Consider the following 17,380-nt stretch of genomic DNA (forward strand, 5'->3'; position numbering starts at 1 on the left):
TTTCAGTTTTCCCCTTCTCTTCTGGATCATTCTTTGTCACCACTGAAATTTGTTCATAGTTATAGTTATGACTCATAGTCATAGTTAAAACCTCAAGGGTTGCCTGGGTGGCTCAGTAATTGGGCATCTGCCTTTGGCTCAGGGTGTGATCCCGCAGTCCCAGAATTGAGTCCCATATCGGGCTCCTTGCATGGAGCCTGCTTCTTCCTCTGCCTGTGTCTCTGCATCTCTCTCTCTCTCTCTCTGTCTCTCATGAATAAATAAAATCTTAAAAAAAAAAAAAAGGAAAACTCTCAAGACATTTATTTCCAGCTATCTGTATCTGTGCTCCTTTTCTTTTCTTTTCTTCTTTTTCTTTCTTCTTTCTTCTTTCTTTCTTCTTCTTTCTTTCTTCTTTCTTTCTTTCTTTCTTTCTTCTCTTCCTTCCTTCCTTCCTTCCTTCTTCCTTCCTTCCTTTCTTTCTTTCTTTCTTTCTTTCTTCTTTCTTTCTTCTTTCTCCTTTTCATAGTGAAATGTTTTCTCCCCTCCTCTTGGAACACTCCACAGTCAGGCTCCATCCCATCTCTCCCTAGGCACTGCTCTTGAAAAAGTGTTCAGTAACCAAAAAAGGTTTCAGACTCAAAGGCCATTTCTCTGCCTGCATGTCACTTGACTCCTGAGAAACATTTAGCCCAGGTAATCCACATTGTTTCGAATTTTGCCCTTTCTTGTCTTTGAAGTAATCATACTCCTACTTTCCCTCTCCACACTTTTTGGATTTCCTTTAGCAGCTCCTACCCTCTGCTGGGCTGTTGTGATGCTGGAGAACCCCAGGGCTTTCCCCTTGGCCCTCTTCTGTTTTCTGTCTGCAAGTGGCACTATCAAAATCCATGGCTTTAAGTACCCATCTACATGTCCATGCATAACTCCCTCCTTGATCCCTCTCCAAGAGCTCCAACATCCAACTTGACAGGTCTACCTGGGTCTCCAATGGTCACCTCAGACTCACCATGGCCACAGATGAACCTTGAGTCCCAAGCCCAGCACCTGTTCTCATCTCAATAAACAGCACCACCATTCACCCAGCTGCACATTTCAGAAGGTTGGGAATCGTCCTGATTTCATCTTTTCCCTCATCCATCACGCCCACTCCTCTCCTGAATTCATGAATTCAGCTGTTTCACCAGCTACCTAGGGAGGTTCAAGCCCCTCTCCTCGATCCCAGCCTCTTAACTATTTCCACTCTTCCTAAAAACCTCTTCCCTTGGCAGAGTGATGAGAAATCATGTCACATCAAGGTGTATTTGGATACTCTCCAAACTCCTGAGCAGGCTATGGTCAGCTATAGCCTCTCTGCTCCAGTCAAATGGCCTCACACAGAGGCTTGTGCACCTGCTCGTCCCCTACGCGAACCGCTGCGCCCCGCAGCTGTGCCCTCGTCACCTGGGCGCTGGGCACCAGTCATTCTGTCAGTGCCACGTTTTTCTGAACACTCAGCACTATCTAGGATTACCACTACCTAGGGCAACCTCTTGCTGGTGTAGCCGCTGCGCTGGGGTAACAGCGACTAGAAGGGCGAGGCGGGGCGGGGCGGGGCGGCCACGGCGGGGAGGCGTCAGGCTGCAGAGCTTCTTCAATAATTCACAACCTCGAGCGGGTCAGGGCGCGGCCGGACAACAACTCGGGGTAGGAGGAGGCGGAGACGGGGGTTCCCAGTGGGGCAGTTTCTGGGCACTGAACATTCCCGGTCCCGAGGCTCCCTGAGAACCTCCGGGACGCAGCGGACCTCGCAGGGCGGGACTCGCTAAGAGAATCCACCTACCCCGCCCGTTACCGCCAGCTAGCCGCCCAGGCGCATGCGCGCTTCTTGCCTTCCGCGCCCTCGTTCGCGTGGACTCCCGAATACGCTTGCGCCCCGTCTGGGATACCAATCGTCAGCGAGAGTCCATCCCGAGGAAGACCAATGGGCGTGCGGAAAGGGCCCGCTTCCCGCCTCCCAGCGACTCGAGGCCCCGCCCCACCGCCCCGCGCGTCCCGCGGCTGCGCATCGAGGGGCTGCGGCTGGGCTGGTTGCAGGCTTCGTTGTGCTGAGCTCCCTGCAGTCTCCCCACAGCGTGGGCGGCGCAGGGGTTTCCCTTCGCCTCCGGCTGACGCTTTGTGTCCCCTCGGAGGCGGCAGGCGTGTTGGATTCATTTTCCCCTCCCTGAGTTTGGAGTTCCCCTTTTCATCATCGTTGTTATTAATTGTAGGAATGGCCCTCTTACACTAGTGGAGAGGGGATGCAGTCTTTAAATGCTCTCCATCCGCCTGTTTTTTGAGAGGTGCAGTGGGAAGCTCATAATTTATCCATTCTTGGGGATCCCTGGGTGGCTTAGCGGTTTAGCGCCTGCCTTCAGCCCAGAGCGTGATCCTGGAGTCCCGGGATCCAGTCCCACATCAGACTCCCTGCATGGAGCCTGCTTCTCCCTTTGCCTATGTCTCTGCCTCTGTGTATGTGTCTCACGTGAATAAATAAATAAAATCTTAAAAAACAAAATAGATTCTTTAGTCATTCGACAAACGTACACCGAGCAGGGGACCAGCGCCAGGCACTGCTGGCGGTGGGGATGGGGCCCTGCCGGGCGTGCCAGGGCTGGGGGGTGGTGCCAGGGCTGGGGGGTGGGGCGGGTCTCCAGAAAGAATAGGGCGGGCCTGGGAGGGGAATGGGGCGGGGCCAGGAGGGGGACTAGGGAGCCGCTGGGGATGCGGAGGGGCCGCGGTGGGCGGCGGGGGGGGGGGGGCAGGACACACTTGTCACTACACTAACAACGGGCTTCCCCACTGGTAGGATTCATTACAACCGTGTTAAACTGCCCATGACTGGTAGGGCTGTGAGCTTGTATCATGAGCATTAAGCATTAAGGAGTCCGACTGGAGGTGAAATGCACTGCTGAAGGAAGAGTCTGCGGAAGGGATACAGAACAAGGGGGAAGAGGCTGGTCTTCCTGCCTTGCAGCTGCTCCTTTCAGTCAGATTTCTACACAGCAGCCAAAGTGATATTTTGAAAATATAAATAATCAAATCTTGGCATTTTCCTGCAACAAACTCTCCGGTGAATTTCCATCTTAGAACAAAATTTAGACTTATTATGTGGTCACCAATTTGGCAACCAAGCTTTTCCTCCAGACTCCTCACTAGCCCCCTCACTGGCTCTGTCCAGCATGCTCTACCCTTTATTTTGCTTTGTAATACTCATGGCCACCAGCCACCTGGAATTATCTGTGTTTTGTCTCCTATCTCCACTCAAATATAAGTGCCATAGGGCCAAGGACATTAGCACTCTATTTGTTGCTGTATCCCCAAGACCTAGAAGAGTGTCTGGCATATATAAATGTTCAATGATTATTTGTTGAATGTGTGAATTGGGGAGCACATAGCAAGGATGCCTAGCCCTAGCAGAGGTGTCAGGAAGATGGTTCTGATGGTAGTGACATTAAATCTCAGGCCTCAATGATGAAAAGGAGTACTTCATTTTTTTTTTCGAGAGAGAGAGAGGAGAAAAAGGAAGTACTCATGGTGAAAGGGAGAGCAGAGGTGAGATGAAATATGGCTTATAAGAGGAAATGTTAAAAAAAATAAAATAAAAATAAAAAAAATAAGAGGAAATGTTGTTGGAGCATAAAGTGGAAGTAGACAGGTGAGAAATGAGGGTGGGACAAGAGGCCAGGTCCCATAACCTCTCTTAAGGGCAGTATGGGACCACCAAAGGAATTTAGGAGAGAGAGAGAGAGAGGAGACTTCAGAATTTGTATTTTAGTTAGAAAATCCAGTTCTTGGGGAATGGATTGGAAGAGAAAGTAGAGGTTAAGAGACCAAGAGAGAGATGTTTCAGTAGTTTAGAAGAGAAATAATGGGGATAAGGATACAGAGAAGACAGAGTCAAGGATGAGCTCCAGATTCTGGGAAGAAGCAGCTGCATTCATGGGAAGAGAACACAGGAGGAAGAGTGGCTTGGCTGGAGCAGAGGATGATCTCATGATGGTCCTGCTGACGTGTCTGAGACACCCAGAGGAAAGATCTGGGGAGCAGAGTCCCATCATAGAGTCAATCCCAGGAGAAAGATTGGGATTGGAGTTGGAGATTTTGGAGCCAAAAGCGACTAGGAAGCAATAAAAGCATGGGATTGTGTCCTGGAGGGAGCATGATGCATGGGGAGAGCAGCCTAAGACAGACCCTCAAAGGGACACCCATAGAAGGAAAGAGGAGGGGGTGCCAGCAAAGAGAAGGAACAGCCAAAGAAGTGGAGTAAAATCTCAACCAGTAGAGTATGGAGTCGCAAAAACAAGAGCATCCTTCAAGAAGAGGAAAGTCATGTGTCCCCTGAGGTAGAGTCAAGTCAAACAAGAGCTGAACATCACCCGTTGGACTCAGCAACAGAGATCATTAGTGACCTTGGCAAGTGATGCTCCTGAGCAGAGAAGGCCAGAGACCGCCTGTGAGTGCAGGAAGTGCTGAAGGAGTTTGGCTACAAATCATATCATGTACATTGTTGCATTAAACCCTCACAAAAACCCTTGAGGCAATGCTTCTGGAAATGAGGGAACAAAGCTCAGAGAAGTCAAGTCACTTCCCAGTATCTCAGGTCTAGTGAGTGACGGAGCAAGGATTTTAGGCCCGAACAGTCCTCCACGGTCCACACTGAAACAACCTTCCATCCTGCCTCTCTTCAAGGGAACAAGAGAGAAATGGTGGCGGCCAGATCGGGCGAGGTTGGAAGTAGGGGTTTTGTGTAGAAGATCCTGGAACTGTACCCGGAGGCTGAGTAACAAACTCCTGATTCCTTTCTGAATTTTCCATGGAACTTTCCAGTTCACAGACATTCTTATCTTCTATGAGCTTCATCACCACCTTGCATGGGAGGCTCAGAGCAGGACGGAACACGAGGGCAGTTCCCTGGTGTTCAGCGTGGGAGCCTATCCTTCCTGCGGCCTCCGCTGTATCTCTGTTAGATCTCACTGTCTGCTCATTGTGTACAGTGAGGCCCCATCCTGCGCTTGCCTCTGAGGGAGGAGCTTTGAGGTTTCAAAGAAAAAGGAACCAGGAAATTTGCTCTGCAATCAGTTATCACCTTTGAGGAAGACTGACACACTGCTCAGGTGCCTGGGAGACCAGGTGACGTGGCAGCTGAGAGCTTCCTGGGCTTCAGAACAGGACATATCTGAAATGAGGTTCGACTCTCTGCCACTTACTGCTCTGTGGTTTCTCTGTGCCTCATGCATTTCATTGGTGATGTGAAGTGGTCAGGCCAATGGTTGTGAGAAGCCTTCATGAAAGATTGGCGGCTGTTCTCTTGAGAAACTTACAGGATAGCATGCAGGGTACAAACAAGTACTTTCAGTTTGCCCCAGGCCTTCCCTCAATGCTAGGTGTATTGGTGAAGAGTTGGTGAATCAAACTAACTTTATTTTGCAGTATGCACATGTATCAAATCATCACATTGTACACCCTAAACTTACCAATTGTGATATGTCAGTTATATCTCAGTAAGGCTGTGGGGAGAGGGTTGGTTAATCAGATGAATCCAGGGACGAAACCACACCCTAGTGAGTAAGGGATGTGTTCTAGCTGGACTGATAAGGTTGATGGATTCATTCATCTAGTAAAAACTTTTTGATCTTCTGCTCTGCAGTGGGTGGAATGAGAAGATACCTCTCTTTGACTTGACTGTGGGGGTGACCTGGGCCTGGGAAGGCATCCTCTCCCTTGGGAGTTGGTCTGAGGCCTAAAGAACAGGTAACCATCTCCCTCACTGGAGCTTGCATCTGAGCAAAGCCTACAGCCCAGTACAAGGCGGGCAAAGTGGGCTCAGAGCTGTGGTGCTGGCTCAACCAAACTATTTTTGTACTTCTTGTCGCTTATGTTTCGTTCCCAGATGCCCTCTCTGGAGTTCAACTAAGTCTTTTAAAAGTGCTGTGCAAAGGGGACTGAGGAGGGTGTCTAGGCCACCTCGCGCGCCCCTGGTGGCCACCGCCAGCAGATCTAGGTATTGGAGGGGGTGCACCAGGGCAATGGTCTTCAGTCGCCCCCTAGGGGGCGTCCTGAAAACTTGTGTCTTTAGCGGGGACAGCTATCAGGAAGAAGGTAGTCTGAGAACTTTGGGGCACCAGGACAGGAAAGGCAGACATTCCAGAAAGCACATTACTGTCCCACACGAGGAAAAACCATCTCTCATTCTACTTGACTTTGGAGTGTTCTGCTCAACAACATGGTCAAAGTAAAAATCGAATTTAAGCCTTTAAATTTGAGTAGGACTTTATCATATAATAATAAAGGGAAGGGTTTTTTTTTTTAAGATTTTTATCTATTTATTCATGACACACACACACACACACACACACACACGCAGAGAGAGAGGCAGAGACACAGAAGGCAGAAGGAGAAGCAGGATCCATGCAGAGAACCCGCTGTGGGACTCAATCCCAGGACCCTGGGAACACACCCTGAGCCAAAGGCAGACGCTCAACCATTTGAGCCACCCAGGCATCCCATAAAGGGAAGTTTTACATGAAGCTTTTTGGGAGGAGAGGGGAAAGCCCAATAATTTAGCAGATCATCATGAAGAAGAAAGCGTAAAGACAGTCCTTCATCCTGAAATTATCGTATCTGTCTTCTCAGTATTTATCATAATCTATCTTCTCAGTATTTTACACACCTCCAGCTGTGTAAAATATGTTATTGAAAAGAGTTTCCGTGTACTAGTGCAGATCCTTGCAAAAGCAACCAACCAACCACAAATATGCAATACACTTTATGCTAACTTCATTGAGGTGTAATTTGCATACTATAAAAGTTTCTCCTTTTTTTTTTTTAAGATTCTATTTTTAAGTAATCTTTGTACCCAACGTGGGGATCGAACTTACATCACATGCTCCACAAGCTGAGCCAGCCAGGCGCCCCCTTAAATATTTTGATTTGTCATATATTTTATGTATTTGTAGCACAGTGATAATCACATATTGTGAAAATGACATATATTGCATATAAATTTTTTTTCTTTTATGATAGTCACAGAGAGAGAGAGAGAGAGAGAGAGAGAGAGAGAGAGAGAGGCAGAGACACAGGCAGAGGGAGAAGCAGGCTCCATGCACCGGGAGCCCGATGTGGGATTCGATCCCGGGTCTCCAGGATCGCGCCCCGGGCCAAAGGCAGGCGCCAAACCCTGTGCCACCCGGGGATCCCTGCATATAAATTATTAATTCGTGGCCCGTTTTTGCTTCTATTAAATCCCATTTGTTCCCTTTAGGTTAGCACAAGATCTGACTACATTATGTCTTTTAGATGATGGGGCCTAAGCATTTACTTACTGAAAACATATTTTATAATAAAAATTTGTCCCATTACTCTTTCTTTATATTCCAATTAAGGTAACTGTTTATTCTTTTAAATTAGGTGTATAAGTAAATCCTCTTTACATTCATTTCAGCAGAGGAGAGAGTATGCTAGGAAATACTTGCTAGGGGGAGGAGGTGCTTGAGAGCTTTTGGGCTGAGACCTCCCAGGCTGGAGAGGGTGAAGCTTGCCCACAGAGCAAGAGCTGCCCAGGAAATTCTCCAGGCCAGCTCACTACTGAGCTGCATCCCCTGACTGATACCTTTGGAGAAAAGGATCCAGAAATGCTGCCACACAGTCAGCACGTCCTTTAGAAGCCAAAGCAGGCTTCAGCTTGGTCGAGTAGAACACTCCATGAAGACAAGGAATGATTTAAAACAATATGAACACTGCAGGTTTTCAAAATAGCCAGTGTCTAGCATAGTGTCTGGGACACCAGAGGTTTTCCTGAAATACGTGGTGTGTGTCATGGGATTCTGGATATGAATCTGGTTTCTTCTTTTTAAAGATTTTATTTATTCATTTGAGACAGAGACAGGGAGCGTGAGTGAGCAGAGGGAGGGACAGAAGGAGAGGAGCCTCGATGCGGGGCTTGATACCAGGACCCCGGAATCATGACCTGAGCTGAAGGCAGATGCTTCACTGACTGAGCCACCCAGACACCCCAAAATGTAATTTTTAAGACTTTATTTTTAAAGCAATCCTGACACCTAGTGTGGCACTTGAACCCACAACCCCAAGATCAAAACTCACATGTTGCACTGACAGAGCCCACCAGGTGTCCTGGTGCTGGAGAATTTTTACAAACTGAAGGGTAAGGAGAAGAAACAAGAGACAAACTCTGTGCCTGCAGAGTGAAACAGGGCGGGGATGGGCGCTTTACAGCCTAGGAGCGAGCAGGCAGGGCCGGATGTAGTATGTGCTTAATATATGCTGTGGAATGAATGAATTGGAGGGCAGTAAGGTGTTGGGTGTCAACTGCTCACCTCCAGAGAGCAAGGCCCTTGCAGGAGCAGTGCTTTCTGGAGAAACAGGAAGTCAGGATGGGGCAAGTGCTGGCGTGGTGATGATTCACTTCAGTTCAACGCTTTGGCACCTGCCCACTCTGGGCTTGACCATCTGCGTGGAGTAAGACGTGCCTTCACAGAATTAAACACAGACCTCATCTGTTCCAATATTTGGTGCCAGGCAGCGTACTAGACACACACAATATCATACTTAAAGCTCTCAACAAATGTGTGAGGTCGAGTTGCCACTACCCTCAAATGGCTGAGCAGGATTCCTTGGGGGAAGGGGCACAGATTTCCAGACACTGTCACAGTCAAGTGCCCTCCTTGGCACCTGCCCCTGCTGCTTCGAAACAGACTTCAGGGGATCCCTGGGTGGCACAGCGGTTTGGCGCCTGCCTTTGGCCCAGGGCATGATCCTGGAGACCCGGGATCAAATCCCACGTCGGGCTCCCAGTGCATGGAGCCTGCTTCTCCCTCTGCCTGTGTCTCTGCCTCTCTCTCTCTCTCTGTGTGTGTGTGTGACTATCAAAAATAAATAAAAATTAAAAAAAAAAAGAAACAGACTTCAGAAACCCTCACAGACTCTACTCATCCTCCTCTGGGCCATATCAAATGCCCTTTCTGCCCTGAGAGTGGGAACTGGGTCACTCTCCTCCCAGCCAGGAAGGTAGGACAGAGAAGAGCTATGAACCAGGTTAGTCACACACAAAGACTCACTGCTTCTTCTGGGGGCGAAACTGTTCCTAAAGAAGACTGAACTTGCATGGAGACTCAGGACTGCAAGCTCTGTGCTGCAATAAGATCGTGACTCCATATTGAGCCACTTTACGGTCAGAGGGAAGACATAATGCAGCTCCCAACTACCACAAATGATGCAGCCGAGTCTCCCACACTTGAGGACATCGCAGGTGTCAGCTCATTTGGAGTGCACTGGATATGGCTCAGTATGGTTAAGAAATTGCCTGAAGGTCAGTCAGCTAGTAAGCTGTAGAGCCAGGATCCAAGCCTGGCTAGCCTCGCTGATAATCGGCATCAGTGCTGTAGGAACCTAGAAGAGAGAATCAACTTTGCCCACAGTGTGTCTGGAAGTTTTCACTGAAATAATTTAAAAAGCCAAAAAGTGGGCAGCACTTAGCACTTTAGCGCCGTCAGCAGTTTAGCGCCGTCTTCGGCCCAGGGCCTGATCCTGGAGAATGGGGATTGAGTCCTGCATTGGGCTCCCTGCAGGGAGCCTGCTTCTCCCTCTTCCTGTGTCTCTGCCTCTCTCTCTCTCTCTCTCTCTGTCTCTCTCTGTCTCTCTCCTCTCTCTCTCATGAATAAATAAATAAATAAAATATCTTTAAAAAAAAAAAACCAAAAATGCACAACAAAGAAGCAGTTCCTAGGCACCTACTAGGGCTACTGACTCCAGGAGCTACCCTGAGAGGTGGTGGTATTGCCTCCATTCTATAGGTGAGCAAATCGGCTCTAAGAGCTAGAGCTGATCGGTCACAGCTGTGTGTGTCAGTCTCACTAAGCCACAGGTGCTGTGGTCCACGTGGCATTGTGGACAGCCTCCGTCTCACAACCACGGAGGATACAGCTGTGTACACTTTCCAGCTTCTGAACTGCCTCATACAACCTCCCTGTTCTGTGAGAAATGAAAACCAGTTATGACAGTCCTCATCTGATGACAAAACATGTTGTCCCGCGATGTTGGTGACACCCTCCCTCCAGTGATGCTGGCCCTCTGCCCAGGGCCTGTCCTCCCTGCTCTTCCACCCCTTCTCCTCTGTGAAGCCTTCCTGGGTCACTCCCAGCATGAAGCGTCACTCCATGAACACCTGGTAACTTGTCTTTATCTGTTTAGAATTTTTTTTAGATTTTATTTATTTATTTATTTATTTATTTATTTATTTATTTATTTATTTGAGAGACAGAGAGCATAAGCAGGGGGAGGAGCAGAGGGAGAAGGACAAGCAGACTGCGCTGAGCAGGGAGCCCAACATGGGCTTGATCCCAGGTCCCTGATATCATGACCTGAGCCAAAGGCAGATGCTTCACTGACTGAGCCACCCAGATGCCCCTGGCTTGTCTTTATCTGTGACTACTCGTGTACCTGCCTGACTCCCCTGCCTCTCAATCCTCTGTAGGGCAAACTATACCTTAACTGATGTACCATAAGTGTTAAGGTTTGAAGCCAATGGCCAGGAAAGAATTTTTGAGATGTGTTTGGTGTGAAAAGATGGTCTTATTAAACTCCCAGATGGGACACCTGGGTGGCTCAGCGGTTGAGCATCTGTCTTTGGCCCAGGGTGTGATCCCAGGATGCTGGAATCGAGTCCCACATCGGGCTCCCTGCATGGAGCCTGCTTCTCCATCTGCCTATATCTCTGCCTCTGTCTCTCTGCGTCTCTCATGAATAAATAAATAAAATCTTTAAACAACAACAACAACAACAAAACCCAGAGATGGGACCCATGGGCAGGAAGAGCCACCCTGGGGTCCTGAGGAGTGGCCCATTGTAAACTTTCAAGTTGGCAGAGGGTAGGTATAGTATATGTCTCTAAGGAATTTTGAAGCGAGGTTTCCAGGATCTTGAAGGGGCTAGCTGTTGTTGGGAAAGGTCATTTATTACTGTCTAATAAAGCCTGAGTCATGAAACCCTTTGGACATTCATTGGTGGGTCATATGCTTGGGTAATGGTCACCAACATGTATCTCGGGGGGGTAGAGATAAAGCAGGTTTCCAAAGGAATTCTTTTTTAAAGATTTTATTTATTCATGAGAGACACACAGAGAGAAGCAGAGACATAGGTAGAAGGAGAAGCAGGCTCCATGCAGGGAGCCTGATATGGGACTCGATCCTGGGACTCCAGGATCACGCCCTGGGCCAAAGGCAGATGCTAAACCACTGAGCCACCCAGGTGTCCCTCCAAAGGAATTTTTATATGTTAAGGTAGACTTGAGTTGAGACTGCCTGTTGTCCTCAGCAAAATATTTTTTAATGATTTTATTTATTTATTCATGAGAGACAAAGAGGGAGAGAGAGAGAGAGAGAGGCAGAGACACAGGCAGAGGGAGAAGTAGGCTCCGTGCAGGAAGCCTGCAACTGCTGAGCCACCCAGGTGTCCCTCAGCAAAATATTAACATCTAGGCAGCTGAGTCCCTAGAGGAATGTCACTCTGCCTGTTTCAAGGACCTGTCAATGGGCTGCAGGTAGAAAGGAAATTTAGTATTTTCTTCTGCCTTTGTTTCCCACATCATTAATCATCTCCCAGTATACTGAGGGTGAACATGTTTTCTTAGTATCACCTTTCTTAGTATTACTTTATTTTTTATTTAAATTTAATTAGCCAACATATAGTTCATACTTAGTTTCAGATGTAGTATTCAATAATTTTTCAGTTGCATATAACACCCAGTGCTCATCACCTCAGGAGCCCTCCTTTATGTCCATCCTCCAGTTACCCCATCCCCCCACCCACCTAGTATTGCCTTATTTTTCTCTTTAATGTTTAAAAATATATTTTATTATTATTTTTTTATCTATGATAGTCACACACACACAGGGAGAGAGAGAGAGAGGCAGAGACACAGGCAGAGGGAGAAGCAGGCTCCATGCACCGGGAGCCCGATGTGGGATTCGATCCCGGGTCTCCAGGATGGCGCCCTGGGCCAAAGGCAGGCGCCAAACCGCTGCGCCACCCAGGGATCCCTATTTTTTTATTTTTTAAAAAAAGATTTTATTTATTCATGAGAGACACAGAGAAAGAGAGAGAGGCAGAGACACAGGTGGAGGGAGAAGCAGGCTCCACACAGGGAACCCAATGTGGGACTCAATCCCGGGACTCCAGGATCACGCCCTGGACCGAAGGCAGGCGCCAAACCGCTGAGCCACCCAAAGATCCCTATTTTTATTTTTTAAAAGGATTTTATTCATTTATTTGAGAGACAGAGAAAGAGAGAAAGAGAAAGGGAGCACAAGCAGGGAGGAGGGGAAGGAGAAACAGACTTCCCACTGAGCAGGGTGCCCCATGTGGGACTTGATCCCAGGACCCTGAGATCACGACCTGAGCCCAAGGCAGACACTTCCCTGACTTGATGCACCCAGGAACCCCTTAATTTATTTTTTAAGTAATCTCTGTGCCCAACATGGGGCTTGAACTCATGACCCGGAGACTAAGAGTCGTGCTGTATCAACTGAGCCAGCCAGGCATCCCATCTTTATTAGGCATTACTTAATTTTTTTTTCTCAAGAAAGCAGAGTGCCTGCTGTGGCTCCCAGCCTCAGGGACTTGGGAGCCTCTACTTCACTTTGCACTCGGATCTTTGATTTAGATTCTTCCTGAGGTTGTCATCCAAATGTGCGTTCCAAAAGTTCATAAGACCGGTAGTCAACAGCCAGGAGGAAGCTTGCCGCCCTCTACAAGTATGGTTGCAGTTGCTTCACTTCCTGTATCATGTGACTCGCCCAGAGTCATCACATGACCCATTCACTCCTTTCTGCCGGAATTAAACCTGCAGGTTTAATCCGGTGTCTATAGTTACCGCTGGCACCTGCATCCCTGTTTTTATTTAGTGGATCCTCTATCCTTCCGAGTCTTGGGAACCCTGCTGTCCCCTCACCTGGTGATGGAACTTTCCAGTCCTCCCAGAGAGGTAAGTGCTCCCAATTGGTCTTGTCACGCTGCTTCTGGAATCCTGGCCTTCCAGACTCTGGAATTCAATGAATGACAGTCTCTTCCAACCCAGGCAATCGTGGCCCTTTGATGGAGGGGTAGGTGGGAAGAGGGGAGAAGAGCCTGGTTGGGGTGGGCAGCACCCAGTGTCTGTGGGCCTTGTGCTGTCCCAGTTAAAGGAAGGTGGGAGACTGGGCTGTGGGCACGCGGCCCAAAGGGGAGCCGCTGGGGGACAGAGAGGGGCCTGCCTTCGAGCCACTCGTCATTCTGTTCTCAGGACCGTCTCCAGCCCCTGGGCAGGGTAAGCATCATGGCTGCCAGCCTCATGGGATTGCTTCTACTTCAGGCAGTATCATGGGTATCAGGTGAGTGAGTCACGGAGAGCCCCGGGCTCCTTCTGCCTGAGGGTCCTTGGTCGTCTTCCGGTATACTGGAGCTCCAGTAGGTGTTCCATAAACCCTTTTGAGTGATGGGGACCCACCTTGGGGTGGGGGCACAGCGAGAGGGCTTTTGAGATCAGGATCCCAACCAGCATGTCCCTTCTCCATCTTCATCCTATAGCCTCGACTTGTGCTCCTTCCTTCCCAGGTGCCCGCCCCTGCATCCCTAAAAGCTTTGGCTACAGCTCAGTAGTCTGTGTCTGCAATGCCACATACTGTGACTCTCTTGACCCCCTGGCCCTGCCTGCCCCTGGCACCTTCAGCCGGTATGAGAGCACACGCAGCGGGCGCCGAATGGAGCTGAGTCTGGGGACCATCCGGGCCAACCACACGGGCACAGGTGACTCCACCCCTCACCCCCAAATGCAGGTTGGGATCTCCCTGGAGCAGAATCACACCGGTGACCACCACACTTTCCTCCCTGGGGCACTGAGACCCTTCCACTGCCTTGCACGTTCTCAGGGCTGCTACTGACCCTGCAGCCAGATCAGAAGTTCCAGAAGGTCAAGGGATTTGGAGGGGCCATGACGGATGCAGCTGCCCTCAACATCCTCGCCTTGTCACCCCCTGCCCGGAATTTGCTACTCAAATCCTATTTCTCTGCAGAAGGTGAGGAGAAGGGGAACATGATCACATAGTGTGATTGACACTTTGACCTTTCCATTGACCGTGACTTCCACCCATCCCCAACATTTGGGTCCTCTCTTAATGCCCAGTGAAGTAAGATTGTCCTGCCTGACTCTCACTGAGTGCTTAGAGTTGCTGAGGCTCAGAAGGCCTGGCCCTACAGGCTCAGATCGGGAGCCCAGGCTCCCTTTGTCCTACCTCAGTCATAATTTAGGACTAGTAAGTGGCAGGCTAGGTCTCACGTGCTTCCACTGACCCAGACCCTCATAGCTTGGCCTGCCTTTTCTACAGGAATCGAGTACAACATCATCCGGGTACCCATGGCCAGCTGTGACTTCTCCATCCGCACCTACACCTATGATGACACCCATGATGACTTCCAGTTGCATAACTTCAGCCTCCCTGAGGAAGACATCAAGCTCAAGGTGGGTACTCGGCCCTTGGGGAGTTGATGGCTGCTGGGAGAGAAGCCTCAGGCTACAGCAGTCTGCAGAGAGAGCTGGAACCTGCCCCCTGCTCTCTGTTGTGTTCAAGGGGAGGGGGTGGGCAGGGCAGGGGCCAATGGTTAGGCCTGATGCACTGGTTGGGCCAGTCTATCCATGTTCCAGCTCTGGGTATCTCTGCCCTCACCTCCATTCTCTAGATACCCCTGATTCATCAAGCCCTGGAACTGGCCCAGCACCCTGTGTCACTCTTCGCCAGTCCCTGGACATCACCCACTTGGCTGAAGACCAACGGGGCAGTGAATGGGAAGGGGTCACTCAAGGGTCAGCCTGGGGATCTCTACCACCAGACGTGGGCCAGATACTTTGTTAAGTAAGGGAACTGCAAGGCCATGGGGTCTGGACCAGATCCCCTCTTGGAGACCCTCATCTCCGCCCCACCCCTGGGCCTGGGTCACCCCCAGATCTGAGTCCTCAGGTCACCTTTCTACCTCCTGGGCCTTTTGGATTTGGCCTGACGGTTCCCCCCACCTCGATGGGCTTCCTAGTCTCGAGTCTCGCTTGCCTTCCTTGGCTAGGCACACTCACACCCTCTCCCCTGCTAGGTTCCTGGATGCCTATGCAGAGCACAAGTTGCAGTTCTGGGCAGTGACGGCAGAGAATGAGCCTTCCGCAGGGCTTTTCAGCGGATACCCCTTCCAGTGCTTGGGCTTCACCCCTGAACACCAGCGAGACTTCATTGCCCGGGACCTGGGTCCTGCCCTGGCCAACAGTACACACCATGACATCCGTCTGCTCATACTAGATGACCAGCGCTTGCTGCTACCCCACTGGGCCCAGGTGGTAAGGCCCAGGGTCTCCAGGGCTATCTCAGTGATCCCGAATCTGGCATCCAGGTGGCTGGCTCCTGTAGTGTCTTCCCTGCCCCAACTCCTGACTCCTAGAATTTCCTGGGCTGGAGCCAGGCACCCTGGTGGCTCCCCTGGGTGCTGATAGGGGCTGACAGGTGCTGACCTTCTCTACGTCTCCAGGGCCCCAGGGGTCCCTCTAGGTGCCTGCATCCCTCTGCCCCTTCCTCCGGTCCCCAGTGCTGTTTCCAGAACCCTCCATGCCAGGCTCAGCTTTGGTGGCCCCTTTCCCCAGGCATCTCTGGCCTTCCCTGTACAGGTACTGGCAGACCCAGAGGCAGCCAAGTACGTCCATGGCATTGCTGTACATTGGTACCTGGACTTTCTGGCTCCAGCGAAAGCCACACTGGGGGAGACACACCGCCTGTTCCCCAACACAATGCTCTTTGCCTCAGAGGCCTGCGTGGGCTCCAAGTTCTGGGAGCAGAGTGTGCGGCTGGGCTCTTGGGACCGAGGGGTGCAGTATAGCCACAGCATCATCACGGTGAGCCCCCAGCCCCTCCTGCCAAGCAGACCACCACAGACCCTCTTCCTCTCACCAACAGAAGGCCCCTTCCCCAGCTGGTCCAGCTGATTTGCTCTTTAGGGCACATGTTGGGATGCCATGATTCCCTATGGTGCCTTCGCCTCACAGATATGCATACCCCGTTACCCTCCCTTAACGCCTGCATCTAGGGCAGTCACATCTGCCCTGATCCCTCAGCTTCTCTTTTGATGCCTCTGTCCTCACCATCCCCCTCCTTAGGTATTGAGGGTGTAGGGTGCCCCTCCCAGGGCCAGGGCACCATTGTAGCTTGTTTCGTTTGTGCATCCCTTAACTATATCCTCCGGGGACCCCATGTGGAGCATTTCTTTCTGCCCTGCTCCCACCCCAGAACCTCCTCTACCATGTGGTTGGCTGGACCGACTGGAACCTTGCCCTGAACCTGGAAGGAGGGCCCAACTGGGTGCGAAACTTTGTCGACAGCCCCATCATCGTCGACATCACCAAAGATGTGTTCTATAAACAGCCCATGTTCTACCACCTTGGCCACTTCAGGTGAGTGGAGGGCAGGTGCCCCGACTCCACATCAGGCCTGGGATCTCCTGCACTGGGCTTATGTGGCCCCACACAGACATTTAGGGTGGGAGCTGGGGAGAGGCACCGCTGTCCCTCCTGCCCCATCCAGGCGGGAAGTGAGCAGGTGGCAGCCGACAAGCCCTGAATACCCGATGCAGGGGATGGGAAGGGCTCTGGGATGGGCAGTGGGTAGAGAGACTTCTCAGGTGAGGGGCTGACGGGCTGCTCTCAAGGGAGTAGGCTCCAGCCCGGAGGGGTGAGGCTGGAGTCCCTGACCATGCTTGTTCCCACTTCAGCAAGTTCATCCCAGAAGGCTCCCAGAGAGTGGGGCTGGCAGCCAGCAAGAAGAATGGCTTGGACACTGTGGCACTGATACGTCCTGACGGCTCTGCAGTTGTGGTTGTGTTAAACCGGTGAGAGTGGCAGGGCCTGGGAATTGGGCTGGGGCTGGGACGGCAGCTTTGGTGGCCCAAGCGCTCAGCCTCTCTTTCTTTCCTTCCCCAGGTCCTCGAAGGATGTGCCTCTCACCATCAAGGACCCTGCCGTGGGCTTCGTGGAGACGCTCTCTCCAGCCTACTCCATTCATACCTATCTGTGGCATCGCCAGTGACTGGGGCAGATGCCCAAGCAGGGCTGGGGCTCAGCTGGGGCATTAAAAGGACAGTTGGCTCCCATGCTGTCTGTGGCTAAAGAGGACCTAGGAGGGCTGGGGTGAACATAGGTGATGTAAGCCCGGGAGCAGTGGTTTGGGTGACTCACTCTCCCCCAGCTCATGCTGGGGGTGGGCAGGCCAGAGGGCTAGAGGCCCCTTGGGAGAGGGCAGGGAAGCCCCAGTAGCCCTACCCCCAAGCTGTGTAAGTGTGTGCTATGTGCTGGCTCCCGTGG

The 17,380-nt window shown here is 50.9% G+C and overlaps 1 protein-coding gene across 1 annotated transcript; it reads left to right on the forward strand.

Moving 5' to 3' along the window:
• Positions 1-12,825: 12,825 nt before the first annotated feature.
• Positions 12,826-17,169, forward strand: GBA1 (glucosylceramidase beta 1). Its single transcript, XM_055324500.1, has 11 exons — positions 12,826-12,997; positions 13,295-13,382; positions 13,606-13,797; positions 13,920-14,066; positions 14,376-14,509; positions 14,728-14,900; positions 15,133-15,370; positions 15,695-15,919; positions 16,311-16,474; positions 16,792-16,908; positions 17,000-17,169. Exons 1-11 carry the CDS (start codon positions 12,971-12,973, stop codon positions 17,103-17,105), a joined length of 1,611 nt encoding a protein of 536 aa, XP_055180475.1. The 5' UTR covers positions 12,826-12,970; the 3' UTR covers positions 17,106-17,169.
• The last annotated feature ends 211 nt before the right edge of the window (positions 17,170-17,380 follow it).

This window comes from Nyctereutes procyonoides, unplaced genomic scaffold (assembly GCF_905146905.1).
Source record: "Nyctereutes procyonoides isolate TBG_1078 unplaced genomic scaffold, NYPRO_anot_genome, whole genome shotgun sequence".
NCBI lineage: Eukaryota > Metazoa > Chordata > Mammalia > Carnivora > Canidae > Nyctereutes > Nyctereutes procyonoides.

Coding starts and splice junctions, on each gene's coding strand:
- GBA1 (XM_055324500.1), top strand. CDS start 12,971: ATGGAACTTTCCAGTCCTCCCAGAGAG. Junction 13,383..13,605: donor GGCAGTATCATGGGTATCAG/GTGAGTGAGTCA, acceptor CTTCCTTCCCAG/GTGCCCGCCCCTGCATCCCT. Junction 16,475..16,791: donor TACCACCTTGGCCACTTCAG/GTGAGTGGAGGG, acceptor TTCCCACTTCAG/CAAGTTCATCCCAGAAGGCT.